The sequence below is a fragment of the Mytilus galloprovincialis genome, chromosome 7 (assembly GCF_965363235.1).
Source record: "Mytilus galloprovincialis chromosome 7, xbMytGall1.hap1.1, whole genome shotgun sequence".
In the NCBI taxonomy this organism is placed as follows: domain Eukaryota; kingdom Metazoa; phylum Mollusca; class Bivalvia; order Mytilida; family Mytilidae; genus Mytilus; species Mytilus galloprovincialis.
The window spans coordinates 24827627-24852024 of NC_134844.1; the positions used below are offsets into that span (position 1 = coordinate 24827627).

Here is a 24398-nt window from a genome sequence, read left to right on the forward strand (position 1 = left end):
ATAACAATTACACAGCTCTAAAACATAACACAAACTTTATTTCTCTAAAACATAACACTTGCATAACTCTAAAATATAACACTAACCTTAAAAATCTTAAACATAACATTAACCTAACTCTGAAACACGACCCTAACCTACTAACTCTTAAACATAACACTGACCTAAATCTAAAACACGACCCTAACCTAATGATTCTCAAACGTAACACTAACATAACTCTTAACCATCACACTAACCTTATAACTCTCAAACATAACACTAACCTTATTACTCTCAAACATAACACTTATCCAACTCTAAAACATAACACTTACATAACTCTAAAACACGACCCTAACCAAATAACTCTCAAACATAACACTAACCTAACTCTTAACCATTACACTAACCTTATTACTCTCAAACATAACACTAACCTTTTTACTCTAGAAAGTAACAATAACCGAACTCTAAAACATAAAACTAACCTTATTACTCTTAAACATAACAATAACCGAACATACTAACCTTATTACTCCAAAACATAACAATAACTTAACTCTTAAACATAACATTTACATTCTTACTCTAAAACATAACACTAACCTTATTACTCTTAAACATAACACTAACCTAACTCTATAACATAACACTAACCTTATTACTCTTCAACATAACACTAACCTAACTCTTTAACATAACACTAACCTTATTACTCTTAAACATAACACTAACCTAACTCTAAAACATAACACTAATCGTATTACTCTTAAACATAACACTAACCTTATTACTTTAAAACATAACACTAACCTTATTACTCTTAAACATAACACTAAACTTATTACTCTAAAACATAACACTAACCTTATTACTCTTAAACATAACACTAACCTTATTACTCTAAAACATAACACTAACCTAACTCTAAAACATAACACTAACCTAATCACTCTAAAACACAACACTAACCTAACTCTAAAACATGACACTAACCTTATTACTCTTAAACATAACACTAACATAACTCTAAAACATAACACTAACCTAATCCATCTAAAACATAACACTAACGTAACCCTTAAACATGACACTAACCTTATGACTCTTAAACATAACACTAACCTAACTCTAAAACATAACACTAACATAACTCTTAAACATAACACTTACCTAATCTATCTAAAACATAACACTAACCTAACTCTAAAACATGACACTAACCTTATAACTCTTAAACATAACACTAACCTAACTCTAAAACATAACACTAACCTAATCTATCTAAAACATAACATTAACCTAACTCTAAAACATAACACTAACCTTATTACTCTTAAACATAACACTTACCTAACCATAACCATAAGATAGATTGAAAGGACCTTCGAAGAGAAGAAGACCAAGTTTTTCTCATTGGTTATCTTAAAATATGACTTATAATATCCGGACCGCTATTGGACTACTTGAACTTAACTATTGAAATTTGTAGACTCCCATTGACCTTACTGTAAATACCCGAAAATACAGCTCAATGTCGTTGCTGTTCGAGATTTATTCCCCTAACCTACCATGAAACTCTTTTCTTCTTTTCTTCCAGCAGAGAACACTGTATACTAATATATTATGTCCCGGGTTTCCATGAGATGCTAGTAATAAAAGTACCCTTTTACAAAAGTGTATATAAATCAGAGACATATTATACATCGTACAACTTTAAATGTTTCTGATCGAAAAAAGAGGGTAGTAATTGGGGTATCTTCATGACGAATAACGGTAAATTTTTTGCCCAATGACTTAACGGTAATAGGGCTCTTCACGGTTAGTTCGGCCATATTGGATAGGGGGCAGATTTTTTGGAAGGAGGTGGAAATGGTATGAAAGTGTGGGAAATCCTATGTGTGTTTCCAAGCAACAGCTCTGTTTTAATGATGTTTTCCCGTATTTTTCACACCATTTTTACCTCTATTATGAAAATCTGCCCCCTATCCAATATGGCCGAACTAACCGTGAAGAGCCCTATTTTGGGTGCATGACTGTTGATTGTCCTAAATTCTGTAATATACGTTTTTGATATAATTATACCCAATAATCTTCAAAACTTGTAATGAAAACATAATCAACCTAGCTGTTTTATACTCATCTGAAGAAAATATTTGTCTAAGGCCTTTTTTTTTTTTTTTTTTACCGTAAACCATTTACTTTATAATAAAATTTATAAACATTTATGAAATTCATAAACATTTACGAATTACAATTAATATATATCTTTATTTTTATTCCTTTAAATATATTTTTTTATTGTGGCCGGATCGAATTTAAATAACGTCCGGATCGACGTTGGGTCGGATCGACGTGGGCCGGATCGACTTGGGCCGGATTGACGTGGGGCCGGATAGACACGAAAGCATATCTTTAGGATGAAAGAATTGTTTCGTTTTGTTTCAATATCTTAAGTAATCTGAAAAATTAACTAGCTACTAATTCTACTTCCGTATAAATATTGCCGGCAAATTTTGAGCAAATTTTGGTTTGTCAGCACTAACCAGGTAATAATTTATTTGTCATTCATTTAGTAATTATTTAAATGGGTAAAATGAACTGCATTTTAAACAACAATGAATTAAGAATAGAATACAGAGATTTTATGTCACATCTCTGCTTGCACATTAACATTCAATGGGTCAGCAATCTGTTTTTGTATGAATTCGGACAGTGAATCACACCTCCAAGGAGTTGAATAACATGATATCAATGGATTTGTTTTATTTTAATTTTTCATTATTTGTAACAAGGACATATAAGTCGAATACAGTGCTCTCCAGAGCTCATGTCAAATGCTTCCAGTCCCATGGTACTAAGTAGATTGATTGATTGATTGTTGGTTGCTTAATGTCCAGTGACAAACAGTTCAGGCATGTTCAGGGTGTGCTATTTCAATGTGGATACAAATTAAAAAATAAAGTTAGTGGTTGCTTTTTTTCAGTGTTCATTCTGGTGACATTAGGATAATTATTGATAAAAGTAATAGGGCTCTTCACGGTTAGTTCGGCAATATTGGATAGGGGCAGATTTTCATAATTGAGGTAAAAATGGTGTGAAAAATACAGAAAAACATCATTAAAACAGAGCAGTTGCTTTGAAACATGCATAGAATTTCCCATACTTTCTTACTATTTCCACCTCTTTAAAAATAATCTGCCCACTATATCCAATATGGCCAAACTAACCGTGAAGAGCCCTATTAAGGTGATACCTTGCACTACAGGGAGATAAATCTGTAAAATCAGTGTAACATTTTAATTACGTTGTGTTGTTTAGAGAATATTAAGCTTCTCATTGATCATAATAAGTTTTTGTCAAACTGCTATATAACCAGTGTAGTTTTCCTGATAAGACAGTTGGTTTAAATTTTTTGAAATTTTAAGTTTTTGTTAAAGCGTCAAAGTAAATACTTTGTCAAAATCTTATGAAAATTAACCGAGCCAAATTAATTTTAGTGAAGTAGTGGGGAACCACCTTAAAAGATGAGGATATTTTTATATTTTCAATTTTTATTTTTATAAGTCCCTCATGTTCATGCAGGAAGTTTTTACAGCAAAAACTAAGATAGCATTCTGTTGAAAGACCAGATCAGGGAAATTGATGTAGATGACAGTCAGATTATGATAGTCCAGATAAAATTTACCCATAAAGTTTTTTAAACTTGGGGATTTTAGAACTTGTCCTATTGTATGAACACCTCTACATGTATTCATTGAAGATTGTATGCTGAACTCTTATATTTCTTTCAGGTTTTTGAAGCACTGTGTTGCTGTCTCAATTATAATGGAACTTCAAAGCTACCTCAAACTATGATTGAAACCATCTCTATTGACAGCTTTAGAGATCAGCAAACATCAGCTGTTCTCTCTAGCTTCAAATTAACAAATTCAAACCAAAACATATACTTAAAACTTATATTTTAATCACAATCTGTATATACAAACACTTTAAAAATTGTAATTGGATATTTTTATGTCTTTGTATAAATTTTTCTGTCAATCACGCATGTGCATCAAGTATTCTTCAGTATTAAAGCCTTGTTGACCCGAAGAAAAAGTCTCATTGATGTATAGCCATTTTCTCCTGTACAACCATAGAACAGGCTATTATTCCAACTTGGAATTATTTTTAGTTATATAATTTGCATAACTTCTTAAGCTTGGAATTTTTAATAAATTCTATCTTCATTCTGTATTAAAATGTTTTGAGCCGTGAATCAATGTATTTTGTATACATCATGTTATGCGCAGCACAGTACATTCTATTGAAAATGTGCTGTCTTCTATGTAATAGAAAGTGTTGTTTGTCGCACAGAACATTGAAATACAGAATAACATGGAATTCATTCGAAATTTCAAGCACAAGAAAAATTGCAAATTCCATAATTAAAAATAATTCCAAGGTGAAATAATAGCGTGTTTTTTTTCAGATGAGTATCAAAAACAATGATAATTGCTTTGAAAAATCCTTCTTTTTGCAGACTTTAACCAGATAATGTTTTTGTCATGGTGCCTCCAGGCATTTGCATTGTACCTAAATGTTTGGGCTGTGACCGAAAATATTTCAAAATTCAAAATTTATATTCTTATCACTGAAAATCGATGCCTGTTTTCAGTTAAATATATCCATAATAGGGGATAATATCCATTTATGAGGATCTTGCCCAATAAAAAAATGAAAAAAGGATTACCAGGGTAATCAAATATAGAAGATGGAATAAATATAGTTAAAGTTTTTTAATCGTATTCCTATTTTGTTGTACAATGTATTTTCAAGAATGCTCATGTATATTTTGTTGTTGTATTTCCTAGAATGGCTGATTTTGGTTTTGCACGCTTTGGCGAAGATGAGGAAAATGAAGAGGAAGAAGGACAAGGAGTAAATTAATTAATGAGTTGATATTTTTAGTTAATGAGTTGATATTTGTAGTCAATGAGTTGATACTTGTAGTTAATGAGTTGATACTTCCAGTTAATGAGTTTATATTTCTAGCTATTGAGTTAATACTTTTAATTATTGAGTTGATATTTATAGTTAACGAGTTGATGCTAGTAGTAAATGAGTTGTTACTAGTAGTAAATGAGTTGTTACTAGTAGTAAATGAGTTGTTACTAGTAGTAAATGAGTTGATATTTCCAGTTAATGAGTTGATATTTCTAGCTATTGAGTTAATACTTTTAATTATTGAGTTGATATTTATAGTTAACGAGTTGATGCTAGTAGTAAATGAGTTGTTACGTAGTAGTAAATGAGTAGACTCTAGTAGTAAATTTATGAGTTTATATTTCTAAATACAAACAACACCATGCAAAAAATAAAAAAAAAGATAAAAAGACAGTCTACAAATCATAACATAGAAAACCAGATAATAAGCAACACAAATTTACTTATACCGTGCACCCACAATAAAAGTTAGGACAGTAGGTTTTTTTTGGAAAAAAAATTGATTTGCTAATTGAATAAGGTCATCTCGAATGAACACAGCTGGTAATTTGATTTTTTTTTGCCAAAAACATGGTGTCAATTTTATCTGAAGGTGACTATAATCATGATAATTGAAGTTTGGTTTTAATGCTACATAGAAGAGGGAGGAGCTTATCAACTTTGCAAAAATCTTCCTATAACACTGGGATTATATTCATAAAGTTTATAGTAAATAAGGTTTATTAATTTTGACTTTCGGAACGGTGAGCTTTAGCCATCACTTGGCGTCCGTCGTCGTCCGTCTAGTGTAAACTATTTAAAACATCTTCTCCTCTGAAACTACTAAACCAATTCAAGCCAAACTTAAGCTGAATGATCCTTAGGGTGTCTAGAATAAGGTTTTTGTTTTATTTTCTGTTTCGTCAAAAAACATGGCCACCATGGCTAAAAATAAAACAGGGGTAAAATGCAGTTTTTGTCTTATATCTCAAAAACCAAAGCAGTTAGAGCAATTCTGATATGGGGTTAAAGTGTTCATATGGTAATGTTCTATGAGCCCTTAAGTTTTTGCTTATTATCTTGAATAGTAGTAATGATAAAGATAAGCTGTAAACAACAAATATGTTCAGCATAGTAAGATCTACAAATAAGTTTATATGACCAAAATTGTCAATTGACCCGTGAAAGAGTTATTGCCCTTTAGGGACAATTTTACACAATTTGTTTATCATGTTTTCTAACTTTAAAAAATCTTCTCCTCTTAAACTAATGAACCAATTCAAACCAAATTTAAACTGAATGATCCTTAGGGTATCTAGAATAAAGTTACTATTTGAACCAAACATAGAAAAGAATATATCTTTTATGATAATCAATGAGACAGTTATTTGCAACAGATTAATCAATGTTGATGTAAGCATCTTTAAGTCAACTGCAGATATTCACCTTTTAAAAACCTAAAAAACTTCAAAATCTCACACCAAACACCTTTTATTTTTGCTTTTGAAGAAAGTATGACAAAACTCTGCATTTTCAAACACTGATTAATATACATTAAACCAAAAACACAAACTATGTTGAAATTGGACACTTAAACTCTTAAACGAAAGATAAATGCCAAAAAATCAAGGTGAGCGATTCAGGCTCTTGAGAGCCTCTTGTTTATTCAGTAATCACAGTTAACTTTCAGCCGTACAACCTTTGATGATAATTTACAAATGAAAATATATGAAGCTTAAAAATGAATATAACCACTGCTTCAGTGAAAACAGTACAAAAATCATTTACTGTAACAGATAATAGTTCACACATTAGTAAATTAGTACCTCAAATCATTTAATTAGAATGTACTGATTATTACCAGTTAAATTGTGTTGAAGATACAAATGTATGTGTTTACCAGAAGTTTCTTTATTTCAGTATGCTTCCACAACCAAAGATGGTTTGATATTTCTGGTTGACTGTTCCAAATCAATGTTTGATAGTGAAGATGAAGACCAGGAAAGCCATTTTCAGTTGTGTATTAAGGTAATGTAAAAAGTGCTGGGTGATATTACAGTGGATTGCATTGAGTGTGTAGGTAAATGTTATATCTTTAGTTACCTTGCTTGCTAACCAAAGATATTCCTTTTACCTACACACTCAGTGCAATGGGCTGTAGATATTTATAGGCTGTTCAGTTGAAACATGCATAGTAGGGAAGGCACGTAATTTTTATTATTTTTTTTTTATATTTCAGTGTAAAATAGTCTAACATCAACTCAAACTTGAGATTTCAAAGTGCTTTCCCTGGATCCTTTGTATGATTTTGTTTACAAAAGTTGTTCAAGTATGTAATGTAAACATTACTGATATTTTGAGTTCAGTTAGCCTTTTAATATACTACAGCATTACACAAACATCACTCACATAATAAGTAGTTCATCTATCTGTTTACCTGTTTGTTTGCAAATACCAAGTTGATTTTATATCCACTTTTTGTCAGTTGTATTTTGAAATAACTTCTAATTCTGTGTACCAGAATTTGTAATATATAAAATGTTTATTATGTTATCACATATCAGTGGTATTTTTAAATAATTTTACAGAATTTGTCTGTTTATAAAATAAAAACACTGAAAGACATATTGAAATTTTCATAGTGCTCTCCTTAATGTCTGTTTTCTATTTATTCCATATTATTAGATTCATTCTAGCATTTGGAAGAAAGATTTCTGAAATGTGGTTTCAGGATTTATATAAGTCAGCTATACTGTGTGATGCGTTTTCAGATTCATCACACAACAACTTCCTGTTTACCAAACACTTGTATTATTTTAGGTATGATAGCCAAGTTAAAAATTTTTGTCACATTTTTTTCACAGGAACTACAATACAAGGATTTCTGAAATTTGATTTCAGGGTTTACTTAAGTCAGCTATACCTTATGATGCGTTTCTATATTCATCACTCAACAACTTCCTGTTTACCGAACACTTATATCATTTTATACATGATAGCCAAGTTGAAAAATTTTCATCACATTTTCCTCAGGAACTACAATACAAGGATTTCTGAAATTAGGTTCAGGTTTTATATAAGTTAGCTATACCTTTTGATGCATTTTCTGATTCATCACTCAACAATTTCCTGTTTACCGAACACTTGTATTATTTTATACACGATAGCCAAGTTGAAAAATTTTCATCACATTTTTCTCAGGAACTACAATACAAGGATTTCGGAAATTTGGTTTCAGGATTAAAATAAGTCAGCTATACACTGTGATGCATTTTTAGATTCAGCCCTCAACAACTTCCTGTTTACTAAAATATTCAGGTACTCACACTTTCACTTGTTTCATATATTTTGTTAAGACCACATAACTTCATCTTACATTTCAGTGTGCCAAAACAACTCTACAGAACAAAATTATCAGCAGTGACAAAGACTTGATTGGTGTTGTTTTCTTTGGAACAGTAAGTATGATAAAACAAGATTCAGATGTAATTTTGAAAAGATATAAACACATATTTTTAACTATCTGAGCCAAAATAATGAGTACACACCCGTTGTAAAATATGAATATATTGTTAGGGCTGTTCCTATTGTACTCCCACGTCATATGTATTAATGAATGAGCTACCCGACGTCATAGAACAACGACGTCAGAATATAAGCATTTTACGGGAAAATACACGCTTGTGAAACCGAAAATCATCACAACAAGAAAACGTAAACAAACGAAGCTAAAATGTGATATAAGCCACTTTTTTTTTAAACATGTAAGACATATCAGTAAATTATCATTCAATTCATCCAAAACTATCTAAAACCATTATTTTAAATAGTTTAAGCATGTCACTAATTCAGTTTGTTCCGCTCTTTTATGCCAATTGAATAGTGCGTTTATTTATGGGAACGGCAAATATCAGCCTCCACCTAGAGCACTTCGATCCAAAAGAATTGCCGTATTTGTCCTATTAGAATCGAAATAATTCATGGGGGCTTGAATATATCTAGATTTTACCACGGGTTGTCCCTTTATGCCGATATTTTACCCCTCGCTATCGCTCAGGGTAAAATATTTGTCATAAAGGGCCAACCCGTGGTAAAATCACGATATATTCAAGCCCCCATGAATTATTTCTTAAATATATACTTGAGTCCCACAAACAAGCCATAGAAGGCAAACATGTCTAAATGAATTGAATGTCAAAATATTTCCATTTAATGATGGGAAATGGGAATTTAACTGCTGACAAAATGCTAAATTTGATTTTATAATTTGTGTTTTATATCCATAAGTGTCAATATATTCTTGCTAAATTGTATTACTTGATATGATTGTTGATTTTATTTTCAGGATAAAGCCAAAAATACAAGTGATTTCAAGCACATATATATTTACCAGGTAATTATTTAGAAAATGTTTGTCTGAGTCAGAAATCAATTGTTTTAGAAGTGTCAGGGTTATTAACTTAATTTGTTGGGACAGTTGTAAGTAGTAGTAATTATAGTTACGGGTAGGTCTTATTACTTATTTGTTAATTCAGCATTAAATTGTTTGATACCATAACTTGTCACAATTTTGAAAGAAAGCTTTTAGAAAGCTTAAATTCATGGTGATAAAATCCTCATGGAAGAAGTTAAAAATAAAACCTGAAAAAAAATTGTTTTTATTTGACGTAAGGCAGTAACTATTGTTAGGATCATTGACGGAAGCAAGGTAGATAACTCTGTCAGTATTGAACAAAGCAATTGCATATTTCCATAACAAAAACAACTAAGTGCTATGCAAACTTGAATAAAGAGGACAAACTATTACAGTAAAAAATCTTGACTGTTTGATCCTGTTTTGTCTGTTGTCATGCTTTTTAAAAAAGAAAAAAAAAACCCAGATTTTAGTAAAACAGCAGGTGAAGGATATACTCCGTTTTACTTTCATATTAAAAACATTAAGTGTAGATCAGAAATTGCATACAGCTTATTTGATATATTATATATATTTGAAGGAATTAGACCAACCAGGAGCACCCAGGATATTAGAGTTAGAAGACATGTTGGAAAGTATGTACTGAAGAATAATAAAATACCTTAGATCAATTTATGAAGGTCTGGATGGGGTTTACAGATTAGAGAATAATGAACAAAAACTGCAGAATAATTGGCCAAAATGTAGGAAATTAAGAAACATGCAAAAATTATAAAGAATATAGAATTATGGGGTGCTAAATTATGGAAGAAAAGAGATAAATGGGAAAAATAAATAAATAATTTAGAAAAATAGTTTTAAAAATTTAAGAATAAAGAAATGAAGGATGTCTATCTTTAAGTTTGTTGAACATTTAGAATTGTGGTTGACATTTCCCCTTAAAATCCATGAAAATTGTTATTCCACCAATAGTAATGAATCTCAAGTTTTTATTTTAAAAGATGTTTTATGCCTATATAGACCTGTCTTCAAAACTTACTGACTTCTAAAGTAGAGGACATGTTTCCTGGTAGGAAGATGTGTACACACCAATAACTCTTTAGATGTTTTGGTTTAGAGAGTCAAATTGATCTTTAAGTATATGCGAGTCCACTATGATGAGTTAAAGATAGAGTTCATGTCTGGTTCCGCTCTGTTTATTTTAGTCGAAACAGCACTCAGACTTTGAACATTGAACATTTTGTGAACAGTTTTACAGACTTTTATTCTATAATTTCCATTCTTTTTTGGGGGGTTGGACAATTTGTGTCCTTCCCACAAATCTACTTTTAAAATATAGTCAGAAGCACAATTTTGAAATTTTGAGGAAAAAAATTTCAAACATTTTTTACTTGGTACAATGCTTATCAAATGTTTATTAATTCAATGGAAAGTCCTATCATGATTAGTGGATAAATAACCTGTCAAAGCTTTATATTGTATATGAACATTTTTTACATATTAAACATTTAATTAAAGTTGCACTTTAGTCATGATTATCACAAAATTATCAGTTTTATTTAAAATGATAGTTGTGTAATAAAGTTTTTGATTAAAGTAGTTAGAACAATGGCAACAGGTTTACCTCTGAGAATGGCTCAAGTACCACAAACCTGTCAAATTTGTGAAAAAGATGCAAAACTCAAATGGAAATGTTTAAACTGTCAGTTTATTTTGTGCAATAGTTGTGGTCAGAGACATTCAGGTGATAAAACCAGTGTAAACCACAATGTTGTTAATTTGAGAGATATAGATGAACATTCATACCTAGGAGAGGTGAAATGTTGGTTCCATGTAATAAATAAACCCAAAGCTGAAATGTATTGTCTAGACTGCTACCAAACAATCTGTGGTAACTGTCAAAAGATCGCGCATCGTAAACATGACGTCAGGACACTTGATGAGGCATATTCAATGTTTACTGGAAATTTGAATTTACAACATAAGAAAATAAAGACCGATATGCAAAATTGTGAAAATGAGAAGCATAAACTTGATAAGATAATGGTGAGTCATTGCAAATCATTTGAGCAGGAGAAGAAGAAAATTATAACCTATGATATGCATTTGAAAGAAAGAATTACAAAACGAACTGAGCAACTTTTGGAAGAGTTGGATGAACATTTTAGGAATAACAAAGCAAAAATAACGGCTTCTGCTACTGTAATTGAAAATAGACTTTCAATATTATCGGGAAAAGTTTCTTTGATAGAGGAATACGAAAGTTCATGTCAGTCTGATTTTAATACCGTCAAGAAAGTTGCTAAAGATGTTCAAACTTTTGCGGATCAAACCAAAAGTCCTTTAACTATTGCTTCAGTAAATATAATGGCAAAGAAGTTCGTGCTTAACGAGACAGACAAAGATTCGTCAGTTATTAATCCTGTATTTGGATTATTGGTCAATGTTGACATATTTGGCTGTGCTACTATTACTTGTGAAAACATAGATTCATATTGCACTGATTTAACATCTGTAAACTCTATGACTGTGGATGAGAAAAATAACCTGTGGATAGCTAGTGCAAATGATTCAAAGCTTTTAAGACAGATTGATTTACAGGAAAAAACTATATTACAGGAATTTAAAAATATGAATATCACTGACATTGCTGTGAGTAGTAGATGCAGTTTACTTTTCATAAAGGACGAAGATCCTACAATAAAAGAACTGGACCCAAAAACAAGATATATCAAAGATTTTCACACATGCTACAATGCTGGGTTGAAGATTCATGTACCATTAGCTTTACATGTATGCAAAACTGGTGTTGTGTTAGCAAGCACAATTGAGAAAGGCGGGGACCTTTACAAAGTTGCAAAATTAAGTAGAATACAAGTGTTAGCTTTATCAGAATTCGGAAAAGTGTTATGGATTCATAGATATTATCCAGAGGAACATTGTCTATTTGTTAGACCATTAAAGTTGACCTCTAATGACCATAATGAGATTTGTTTTTTGGGCAAGCTTTCTCCTCAGGAAGGATCATTAGTAATACTAGATTCAAGAGGCGATCAGAAAGGCATATTGGAAAGGAAGCCTAATTGGGAGTTTAATCCAGTAGATATTGTAACATCTAACAGAGGAAACATAATTGCCAGTGAATCACATGGTGCACTATATGTATTTACTTATGAAGGTGTTATAATTAAAAAACTGACCACAGAACACACAGGAATAGAATATCCAATGACTTTAGAGATAGACAGAAAGGGGCAATTACTTGTCAGTTCAAATAGACAATATTTCAGACATAAAGCTAAGATATTTGTCTTAAAATTTACTGGGTTTTGACTAAAATTGTAGCTATCTTTTGTTTTTCTCCAGTAAAATTCTTGATATCTTATATAGTTTTTGATTCATTATCAGTTTCGTCTATCGTTCATTACAAGTGGTACAAAAAGAGACTTGAATATTACATTTCCCATGGGGGAACTGTGGCTGCATAGATATTTACAAATTCAATAATTTGGTACCCCATTTCTAGTTCTACTGGTAATTGACACATACTGTTACAGCTGACTGCCTTATTCATGTTGTTGTAGCATGCTTGACAAGTTCGATGTATTATTGAAGTCATGGGTTTGATCCCTGTGAGACTTAAGAATTGGTATTTCATTACTGCTAAGAATGCTGCAATTAGGAGTGATAGCAAAGGCTGATCAGCCTGTAGTCCGGGAAAATGTGTCTGGGTAGAGTGACATGTTTTCCTGTTGACCTTTCGAACTTGCACTTTAAAAATCTAGCTGAAGCGTGTCTGTCTGGCACAATGAAGGCTTCATATTCATATCCATATCAGGTAAACATGTACCAAGTCCTAAAAATGCATTCAACAGACAACTTGCACTATATATTATGATGGTACAATACTAAACCCCTAATGGGAGGGATTGTGCTTGATTTTCATATTATGAAGACATAATCTTTCAATCAGTTTTAATTGATGCCTGGAGCTGGCATGTCAGTAACTGCTAGTAGTCCTTTGTTCATTTATGTATTATTGTCATTTTGCTTAGCTTTTTAGCTCACCTGGCTCGAAGGGCCAAGTGAGCTTTTCTCATCACTTGGCGTCTGGCGTCATCCGGCGTCGGCGTAAACTTTTTACATTTTGAAATTCTTCTAGAGAACCACTGAATCGAGTAAAACCACTAATGGAATGAAACCAAACATAGCATGAATGTTCCTTATCAGATGCTGATTAAGTGTATTTACTTTGTAGCCGATCCATCATCCAAGATGGCTGCCAGCGGGGGACTTAGTTTAACATAGAACCCTATGGGAAATGCATACAAATGACCTCTTTTTGAAAACCACTGAATGGAATGAAACCAAACATGGCATGAATGTTCCTTATGAGGTGCTGACCAAGTGTTGTTACTTTGTAGCAGATCCATCATCCAAGATGGCCGCCAGCGGGGGACTTAGTTTAACATAGGACCCTATGGGAAATGCATACAAATGACTTCTATTTGAAAACCACTAATGGAATGAAACCAAACATAGCATGAATGTTCCTTATCAGATGCTGATTAAGTGTATTTACTTTGTAGCCGATCCATCATCCAAGATGGCTGCCAGCGGGGGACTTAGTTTAACATAGGACCCAATGGGAAATACATATAAATGTCTTCTTTTAGAGAACCACTGAATGGAATGAAATCAAACATAGCATGAATGTTCCTTATAAGATGCTGACCAAGTGCTGTTACTTTGTAGCTGATCCAACATCCAAGATGGTCGCCAGTGGGGAGCCTTAGTTTAACATAGGACCCTATGGGAAATACATACAATTTCTTCTTTTAGAGAACCACTGAATGTAATGAAACCAAACATGGCATGAATGTTGCTTATGAGGTGCTGACCAAGTGTTGTTACTTTGTAGCCGATCCATCATCCAAGATGGCCGCCAGCAGGGGACTTAGTTTAAAATAGAACCCTATGGGAAATGCATACAAATGACCTCTTTTTGAAAACCACTGAATGGAATGAAACCAAACATGGCATGAATGTTCCTTATGAGGTGCTGACCAAGTGTTGTTACTTTGTAGCCGATCCATCATCCAAGATGGCCGCAAGCAGGGGACTTAGTTTAACATAGGACCCTATGGGAAATGCATACAAATGACTTCTTTTAGAGAACCACTATATGGAATAAAACCAAACATAGTATGAATGTTCCTTATGAGGTGCTGACCAAGTGTTGTTACTTTGTAGCAGATCCATCATACAAGATGGCCGCCAGCGGGGGACTTAGTTTAACATAGGACCCTATGGGAAATGCATACAAATGACTTCTATTTGAAAACCACTAATGGAATGAAACCAAACATAGCATGAATGTTCCTTATCAGATGCTGATTAAGTGTATTTACTTTGTAGCCGATCCATCATCCAAGATGGCTGCCAGCGGGGGACTTAGTTTAACATAGGACCCAATGGGAAATACATATAAATGTCTTCTTTTAGAGAACCACTGAATGGAATGAAATCAAACATAGCATGAATGTTCCTTATAAGATGCTGACCATGTGCTGTTACTTTGTAGCTGATCCAACATCCAAGATGGTCGCCAGTGGGGAGCCTTAGTTTAACATAGGACCCTATGGGAAATACATACAATTTCTTCTTTTAGAGAACCACTGAATGTAATGAAACCAAACATAGCATGAATGTTCCTGATGAGATACTGACCAAGTGTTGTTACTTTGTAGCCGATCCATCATCCAAGATGGCCGTCAGCGAGGGGCTTAGTTTAACATAGGACCCTATTTGAAATACATACAAATGTCTTCTTTTAGAGAACCATGGAATGGAATGAAACCAAACATGGCATGAATGTTCCTGATGAGGTGCTGACCAAGTGTTGTTACTTTGTAGCCGATCCATCATCCAAGATGGCCGTCAGCGAGGGGCTTAGTTTAACATAGGACCCTATGGGAAATGCATACAAAAGTCTTCTTCTAGAGGACCACTGAATTGAATGAAACCAAACATAGCATGAATGCTCCTATCCTAATCAGGTGCTGGCCAAGTGTTGTGAATTTGTAGCCAAATTTTATCTTTTTTTAAATGATTTCCAAAACCCAAGTAGAGTCAGGTGAGCGATACAGGCTCTTGAGAGCCTCTAGTTTTGTTACCTATTCTGACATGGAACCTGGACTTCTTTTAGACTGAGTTTTACTGTAGGTATTACTGCGATCACTGAACTAGTACATATTTTTGTTTAAGAGCAAGCTGAAGCGGGATTCTCTCAGCGTTGAAGACCCATTGGTGGCCTTCAACTGTTGTCTGCTCTTTAATCAGATTGTTTTTGTCTTTTTGACATATTCCTCATTTCCATTCTCAATTTTATGATCCATAGGAGAAGTTTTAAATTGAGTAATTTGGTTTAGAAATTATTTATAAGTATGTTTTCATTTGAATTAACATGACCTTATTTGCTAAGGTTATGTGGAGTCTGCAATGAAATTTGGTTCAGTCATGTGACATAGCCAGACTAAATCAGCTGAGTATTTTTAAGATACCATCTGATAGGCTGAAACAAAGGTCATGTGATAGATGCATATGACATGCCAAAACTAATTGATTTATAAGTAAGCAAATAAATATATAGTGTAGTTGTAAATATTTATTTTTGATTGATAATTGTTTTTTGATCAATTTGACTTTTTGTCCTTGTCAGAACTTTCATATTTATCTGTTATCAGATAACATATATTATCATTACGATGTATTTGACCTGTTAAAATACATGATTCAATACAATATAACAACACAGTTACTGATTAAAATCAATGTTTGAAAATATCTTGATTTAATCATCACAATTACGTGTACCGAATAAATGTTTAACATTGACAAAAAACATGATATAATACCACTGTATTTGAAGTAAGAAATGGTATTTTACAAAAATATTAATAAGCTTAAAGCATGAGGTGAAGTCATCTTTTAATATTTTGTTCGCTTTTTCAGACAATTTTTTTAAAAATCAAAACATTGACTATTTTGGGTTGATCGATATATAATATTCAAAGACATTTTGTTTTGTTTATGTACTTGTTCCCAGATAAGATCTCTATGTTTCATCTCATAAAGACATAACTTGGGAATGTTTCCAGTATTAAAACACATGGTAGAATCAAAATTGAATCTAAGGAAGTGAATGTAGGGGTAGTACAGTATTTCAGTATAAGTTTAAACTCTTAAGAAGTTTGAGGCATATACATGTTAAAAATATGCCGCACAGCCCTATGTTTTGACTTTTGAATAAAATAGTAGTGCATATCAACTTTCCATTCTAGGATATAATTTTTTAAGAAACATAGTAAAAGTGGCAGTTTTAGCTGCAAAAAGAATTCCTATGGGAAATTGCATTGTCTATATTTACAGGAAGTGCAACCTATACACATGCATTAAAATCCATTAAATGTCATATGTAATTTACCCCGATCATGTTTACATCCAATCAAAAGTTCATCTTTACAGTATATATCCATACTCAGTGGGTACATGATGCCCAAGGTTTCAGTTTGTAGAAAAGACACCATTTTGTCATTATAATTAACGATGTAGATTGCATTGTTCAAGTCACTAACAATGATATTATCACTGAAGGTTGTCACAATATCTGTAGGATTAAACTTTAATTGACTTTCTTTGGATGACCATTATATATCCATTTACTTACACCTTCAGAATCTATGGTGACTAGTCTGCCTCCTCTAGCATCTGTTTGATCCAATACACATATTTTAGCGGTAGAGTTTGAGGTTATCCAAAACGATAAGGTAAATAATCAGTTATTTTTTTTATCACGTTCATAGCAATTTAATTGTTTACCGTCGGAGAATGGTAACACTACTTGTCTACAACTCGTTTGTGACAACTGAAATAAGTCTCTGTCTGTTTCTTTGGTTCCTATAATTCTATTACCATCTTGTAGAAGATGTAAACAGAGTGGCACCTGAGGGGTTCCAAACCAGTCAGATGGACCAAATCTATAAAACTTATTCATTTGACCTGATTTTGTAAGCATTTTAATACATGGGTCATTATGAAGAGACACAAGAATGTTCCCTTTATTTGATAAGGATAAATGTTCCATTGTTACATCTTTTATTTCTTGTAATGTTTCCAGTTGCCCATGGACACTAGCTATTTTGACATTCCTTATAAGAGAATCTTCTTTGCTTCCTAAACAAATGGTATAGTCTGTGGTTAATAATGAAGTAATTGACTTAAGATTAGTGTTGTATGTTCTAATTACAATTTCCAAATCAATTACAGAATTTTGTAATATTCCATAAAAGTTTTCAACACAATTCTCCTGAAAGTCAGCTACTAGAAATGTGTTTACTTTAGTTGGTAAATTAACATTTGAAAGTTTAACATTAAGTAAATATTCTTCAATTTCTTTTTTAACTTCATGAATGCACATGATATCAGAATTACTTGTTTCCTTGGTGATTGTTAAAATCTTCTGGACTAGATAACATATGTTCCGTTCTATATTATGTGACTGATTTTCCAGATTGGCTTTTGTCTTTTTTACCTCCATTTTAAGTTCCTCGGAAAGTTTGCTTGTATGTTTTGTAATTTCATTCCTCAATGCTTTATCATGATGAATTATATAACATGATGACACAATCAATCAAAGTTTATTTATAAATGAAAGAGTTGATAGTCATTTATGACATCCCCACATCATAACTGTAGATGCCTATATTGTATGCAATTGTTTTCTCTTTTAGTTTGCCATTACAGTTTATTGAATGTAAGTGTACCAAAATGAGAGATGAGGACATATAGATTCTATGAAAAAATGGGTGGAAAATTACATCTCTCCTTTCTTTTTTGAAACTACTTCATTGATTTAAATCAAAATTGTTTTGGAGGTCTTCTTAGAGACACTTTCCCCATTCCTTTTGCATAGAATTAATAAATCTTGGCTGTGTTTATACCCCCACATTCAGTTTTAATTTTGAGTTTGATGGACTGTATTAGAAAAAACTACTCTTTTAATGCTCTTTAAGTATTACAACATTTGTTCGATGTTCAGTCTTTTGAAATTTTAGATAATTGATCATCTGTAGAAAGTATGTTGGAATGAATCTACTGATGACCAGTGTTGTCATACAGGCTTCTTCAATTGTCTAGTTCTGTTTTATATTTTTCTATTCAGTTCTTTTTGCTTTGTTGTTTGGGATCAATTGTACATATTTACATAGGAAAGCAAACATTTTTTATGAAACCTTGTTGGCCAGTCTTTTTCACATAGCCTTGACCTCATTTTCATCTAGTGCTGCACCTCTTTGGATGGGATTTGTTGTAAAGTCTGCTTACTAGATGTATAGTAAAGCGTGCCGCTCGATTGTAACGTCACTATAGTTGACGTACTTCTTTTAGCTTTCATTACATTATCAAACTAGCAAGACGTCTGTTATTTTACTTCATGCCAAAGTACGAAATCTTACCCACTATACGCAATAGGATTAGTCTGGAAGATGAGGTGTGTTACTCAGTAACTGTACATGAAATTACCAAGTGTAATTGTTGTTTAAAAGAAATAGTGTAAGATGCAGATGACTGTCTGAGAGACATGGTTGATTGCTTTTATTGTATCACTTACTCTGTATAAGAACGGACTCATGTTGTTCTACAAAGGAGTTGTTTCCCTTTGCAAACTTTAAAAATTGAAAATTGCCTTTTGGAAGGTATTATATCTTATATGTGTAGCATGACTTAGACCTGAAAGAATTTCAATGTAAGACAGGAAATACATTTATGTAGGAAACTGCTATTAGTTTTGTATAAAAAACACCTGTACAATGTTTATATATTGGAAATATGATGCGTTTAGATTATACTATCATTATGCTCATGTAACAATGTGTAAGGCCACTTGATAAAAGATAACAATAATCTATTTACATATTTGTAATTTTATATTATAAAATACAAAGTCTGATTTTAAAATCAAAATTGATCAGATGATGTCTGGCAGAAATATATCAGTAAACTAGGGCAGTCAAAGTTTGATTTTAATCAGATTGGTCTTTATGTACTGTAAATTCAGAAATTATTGTAAGCTTTTTATTAATGGGACTTTTCAAGTATTGCATTAATGAGAACTCTGATTCTAATATGCATTAATGAGAACTCTGATTCTAATATGCATTAATGAGAACTCTGATTCTAATATGCATTAATGAGAACTCTGATTCTAATATGCATTAATGAGAACTCTGATTCTAATATGCATTAATCAGAACTCTGATACATATATCTGTATGCAGGTTTTTCTAAAATGGCAATAATTATTAATCTCACATTTTTGTCTTCTTTTTTTTTTAAATCGCAATAATAAATTCATGCAATAATTTCTGAATTCACAGTACCTGGTATAACCTAAGGCATCCATGTTTAAAAATAAAAGCGTATCAAATGTAATGCATAAGAAGGGTTATCAGAACCCCCTCAAATTACATCATGGTACAACAGACTACCATACCACAACAGTACTGTAGTTGAAGAGTTGCCACCGTCAATTTTTATTTGACAGTCACAAATTTCCTTTTTACTGTCTCCGCTACGTGTCTCCAGTAAAACTGCATTTGCGACTGTCAAACCGCCAATTGACGGTGGCAACTCTTCAATTGCAGTACTGTTATTCCTTAATTCTATTTGATATTAAAAAAGAATTAACAAGTTTCCTTCTACAACATAAATTATCAGAATAAATACAACACCTGAAATAGTATCATGAACAGCAATAATTTTGACCTTTCTTCAATTTTTCAGGTCCAAAAGATCTTTTTCTTGTAATTCCTGAAAAATGTCGCTTTCCATGACTTAAAATTTTATTTTCATGACAACATTTATTAAACTATATTTGGAAAAGATTAAGACTTGTCTGAGACATCAGAATTTAATCATCATGACCAAAGAATGAATAAAAAAGACCCAGTATCTCAGTTGTTTTAATGTCCATCCTTCACAAGTAAATAATTAGTTTTCTTGTCTATACCTTTGTCCTTACAGTATCAACTTTAAGTTTTGGTTTAAGGCGTACAGCAACTTGAAACTTTGAAATGTATGCAAAAGCAAGATTAATTCACTAAACATGGAATAATAATAGTGTGATGGGGCTTTTTTTTTTCAAAAAGAGAAATTGAAGTATCGGGTGTTTATGAGTCTTCATGCCTATCTGATTAAAAAAAAACTTCTTCAAATCAGGACAATAAAAGAATTTGAGTAGGCAGCTTTTTTCTGGGTAGGTAGCGTTTGGGCAAACAGACCTATTCTTTTTTATGGCCTGGGGGCTTGGTATCTTATTATACATGTACTTGTTTTCTATGCATTAAATTGAAAGTAGCCCTTCAACCTAGGGTAAAATTGAGAATGGAAATGGGGAATGTGTCAAAGAGACAACAACCTGACCAAATAAAAAAACAACAGCAGAAGGTCACCAACAGGTCTTCAATGTAGCAAGAAATTCCCGCACCCGGAGGCGTCCTTCAGCTGGCCCCTAAACAAATATATACCAGTTCAGTGACAATGAACGCCATACTAATTTCCAAATTGTACACAAGAAACTAAAATTAAAATAATACAAGACTAACAAAGGCCAGAGGCTCCTGACTTGGGACAGGCGCAAAAATGCGGCGGGGTTAAACATGTTTGTGAGATCTCAACCCTCCCCCTATACCTCTAACCAATGTAGAAAAGAAAACGCATAACAATACGCACATTAAAATTCAGTTCAAGAGAAGTCCGAGTCTGATGTCAGAAGATGTAACCAAAGAAAATAAACAAAATGACAATTATACATAAATAACAACAGACTACTAGCAGTTAACTGACATGCCAGCTCCAGACTTCAATTAAACTGACTGAAAGATTATGATTTCATCATATGAACATCAGGCACAATCCTTCCCGTTAGGGGTTTAGTATCAAACCATCATAACATATATGAGAAGAACATAACCCGTGTCATGCCAACAACTGTTTTTAGAATAAATGTGTTTAGTTACGACGCAAAGACCTTATCAGTGACTCAATATTAACGCCAAAATATGCAATCTTTAATGACTTGACAACAGTATCGTAATTATATCCCTTCTGAATAGGTCTATTCAAAGGTTTTGTAAGTTTCTGAGGTGAATACTGACACCTTTGTGCTTTATAAAGAATATTTCCATAAAAAATTGGATGTGAAATACCTGAACGTATAAGAAGTCTGCATGTTGAGCTATATTTACGAATGATGTCTTTATACCGATGATAAAATTTAGTAAATGTTTTGACTAGTTTGTGATATCGAAAACCCTGGTGTAATAATTTTTCAGTAATACATAAATTTCTCTCGTTAAAATCTAAAACATTGTTACATACACGAGCGAATCTACATCAACAATTGTTCATAATAAAATAATAAAAATTGTAAAGGGATAGCTTAGATACATTAAGAGGTAAAATAAACAAAATGAATATGATAGCGTACCAGCAGCATTTTTGACAAATTAAAAGTTTACCTAGGTCAGAATACCCAGCTTTCTTGTATGTCATGATTTGCATATATCTAGATCAATTTTTCACAAATTTTACTCCATTTCTGGTAAGTCAAGTATCTATTAATTTTAATTAAATAATTCATAATGAAAAATTGCAGCAATTAGCTAATGGCTGTACAATACTTGAGGGGATGGACAGTAGTAATGGTAACATAGGAATGTCAGAGGGTGAAAGGAGCAGGAATATGGGGAAGAGAGGGAGTAAAATGGGGGGACATAGATATCTTTTCCACCCCTTCATATTTGCATAAAGATGACAAAATAACATTAAGATGTATTTATAAGCAATTACTAAACACTATCAGAAACCAGAAAATTTGAACAAAAATAATTTTGCTTTATGCTTGAAATATTGTCTATTACTGGTGACAGTGAGCACCCCTTTATTGTTTATATCTAAACAATGGGGAAATTCTATTCCAAGTTCTATCGTGGATTGCTTTTAAAGGATAACACAGTCATAGTTCATGATAAGTAATGTTCCATGGGACTCACTAATTACAAGGTTTCCGGTGGGAGTGGTAACAACATCTATTGGATCAAATTTTTCCTCTTTCATTCCATGGAAAATCCATTTGAGAAGATGATCTGAGTCTATTATCACTATAATTCCACTTGTCTGAGAGGTCTTATCTATAACACAGATTTCTCCAGTATCATTAGAAGATAGTTTGTCAGGATGTATGAATAATCTATGCCCGATTGGATCAGACTCATGAATCCTCAGAATATCACCACACTTAGATAAAACCATAACTTGTCGTTGACTAGTGTCAGTAATTATGTAAGGCAGTCCTCCTTTTTCTATTGTACTTACGAGTACTAATCCAGCATTTGTGACGTGTAGGGCTGTAGGTGTCTGAGGATTATCACTAGAAAATATATAAAAGTCACTAGTCTGTCCATTACTTTTCACCTCTTTTATGCAATTGTCATCTACTATGGCATATAATACAGTGTTCGATTTTGTGATTGCGAAATCATGAAATTTCATATTTTTTTCTTCTTCTATTATTTTCTCTTGTTCCAGGTCCACTTGCCTAAAATTTGTATCTTGTTTACTGCTTATTAAAATTGTACAGTCTTCTTTTGATTTGATCGATGATATTGATGTCAAATCTGTACTGAATGAGTTGATACTTTGAATTCAATAGAACTAGGAACGTATGGTTGAACTGTTTTCAACGATCCCGCCAAATGTTTTATTACGTCTTGAAGTTCCTGTCTGCTCTGACCTGGACAGAACTGCTTGCTGCTGCTCGGTATTGTTTTAGTGGAAAGAAAACTATCTACTGGAAGTTTTAGTACATTTGTGGACAGCTCGGTTACTGACCTCAGTGTGTGAATATCAAAACTTTCTTTCTTATTTTCAATTGCTGAGTTTGTTTTATGCAACATTTTAATTCTATAATTAAGTTTGGTAGCTCTGGTATTAATATCATGTGCACTTGTTCTTATTTCGTCTATAAGTTCCTCTAGAAGGAGTTCAGTTCTGCGAGATATTTCTTCTTTCAAGTATAAATCATATTCTAGAATTTTTTGCTTTTCCTCTTAAAATTTTCCTTTATGGAGCCTCATTTCTTTCTGTATCTTTTCTTTCTCACTGTAGCATAAATTAAGATGCTGACTATTGATTTTTGCTTGATGATTCCAAAGTGTTTTTTTCAAACTCACTCTAGCTGCTTCTAATGTCTCCAAAGTGTGTCCATGGTGTGTTTTCCCCAAGCAATCAACACAGATAGTTTGTTTACACTCCCAGCAGTACAGTGAAACACAATTTTTAGGATGGAAAGAACATTTTGTCAAATCGTAAGTTTGCATTCTTTCAATATTATCTAGGTCAACAACCTGATGTTCATGGTAAAGTGTGTCACTTACATGCCTCTGACCACATGTATTACACAGTAATGTTTTACAATTCAAACATTTCCACCGAATTTGAATATTCTCGGCACAAATTTGACAAGCTTTTGGAACCTGAGCCATTTTTAGTGTACAACTGTTACTTTTCACTAGAAGGATTTGTAATATTTTTTTTAACCAGTGTTTAAAGCAAGATTATGCAACTTTTATCTTTTATTATTTTATCTCAAGGCAAAGGTCCATAACATGATATAAGTGTCAATGTCACTTCTTCCTCATTGGTGAAATTGCTAGATTGTCTTTGTGCAGAATATAAGCTGGATGATAAACCCCCACATAAAGAAGACAGGCTTTCACAGGGCTCTGGTTTCTATGTAATTTGAAGAATATAGTACTATTCAATCACTGTCTTTAGTGGTGTATGAATTCAGTCATATTTCTTCTCTTTATACCCATGTGTCAAACAGTCATTGTGTATTGTGAATCACTTTTTTATCTGTTGTTGATGATAAACAGAGAACCCTTCAACCATAGGGATTAAAATATTTGGGGCA

The 24398-nt window shown here is 32.5% G+C and overlaps 1 protein-coding gene across 1 annotated transcript in view; it reads left to right on the plus strand.

The window, feature by feature from the left end:
• The first annotated feature begins 2452 nt into the window (after positions 1–2452).
• The window catches only part of LOC143082616 (X-ray repair cross-complementing protein 5-like), a 45579-nt gene continuing 23633 nt past the window's right edge, over positions 2453–24398 (plus strand). Inside the window, exons 1-6 of the mRNA XM_076258393.1 lie at positions 2453–2531; positions 4839–4905; positions 6871–6978; positions 8334–8408; positions 9296–9343; positions 9945–9999. Coding sequence (XP_076114508.1) covers positions 4840–4905; positions 6871–6978; positions 8334–8408; positions 9296–9343; positions 9945–9999 — 352 coding nt within the window. The 5' untranslated portion in view covers positions 2453–2531; position 4839. The remainder of the gene's footprint in view (positions 2532–4838; positions 4906–6870; positions 6979–8333; positions 8409–9295; positions 9344–9944; positions 10000–24398) is intronic.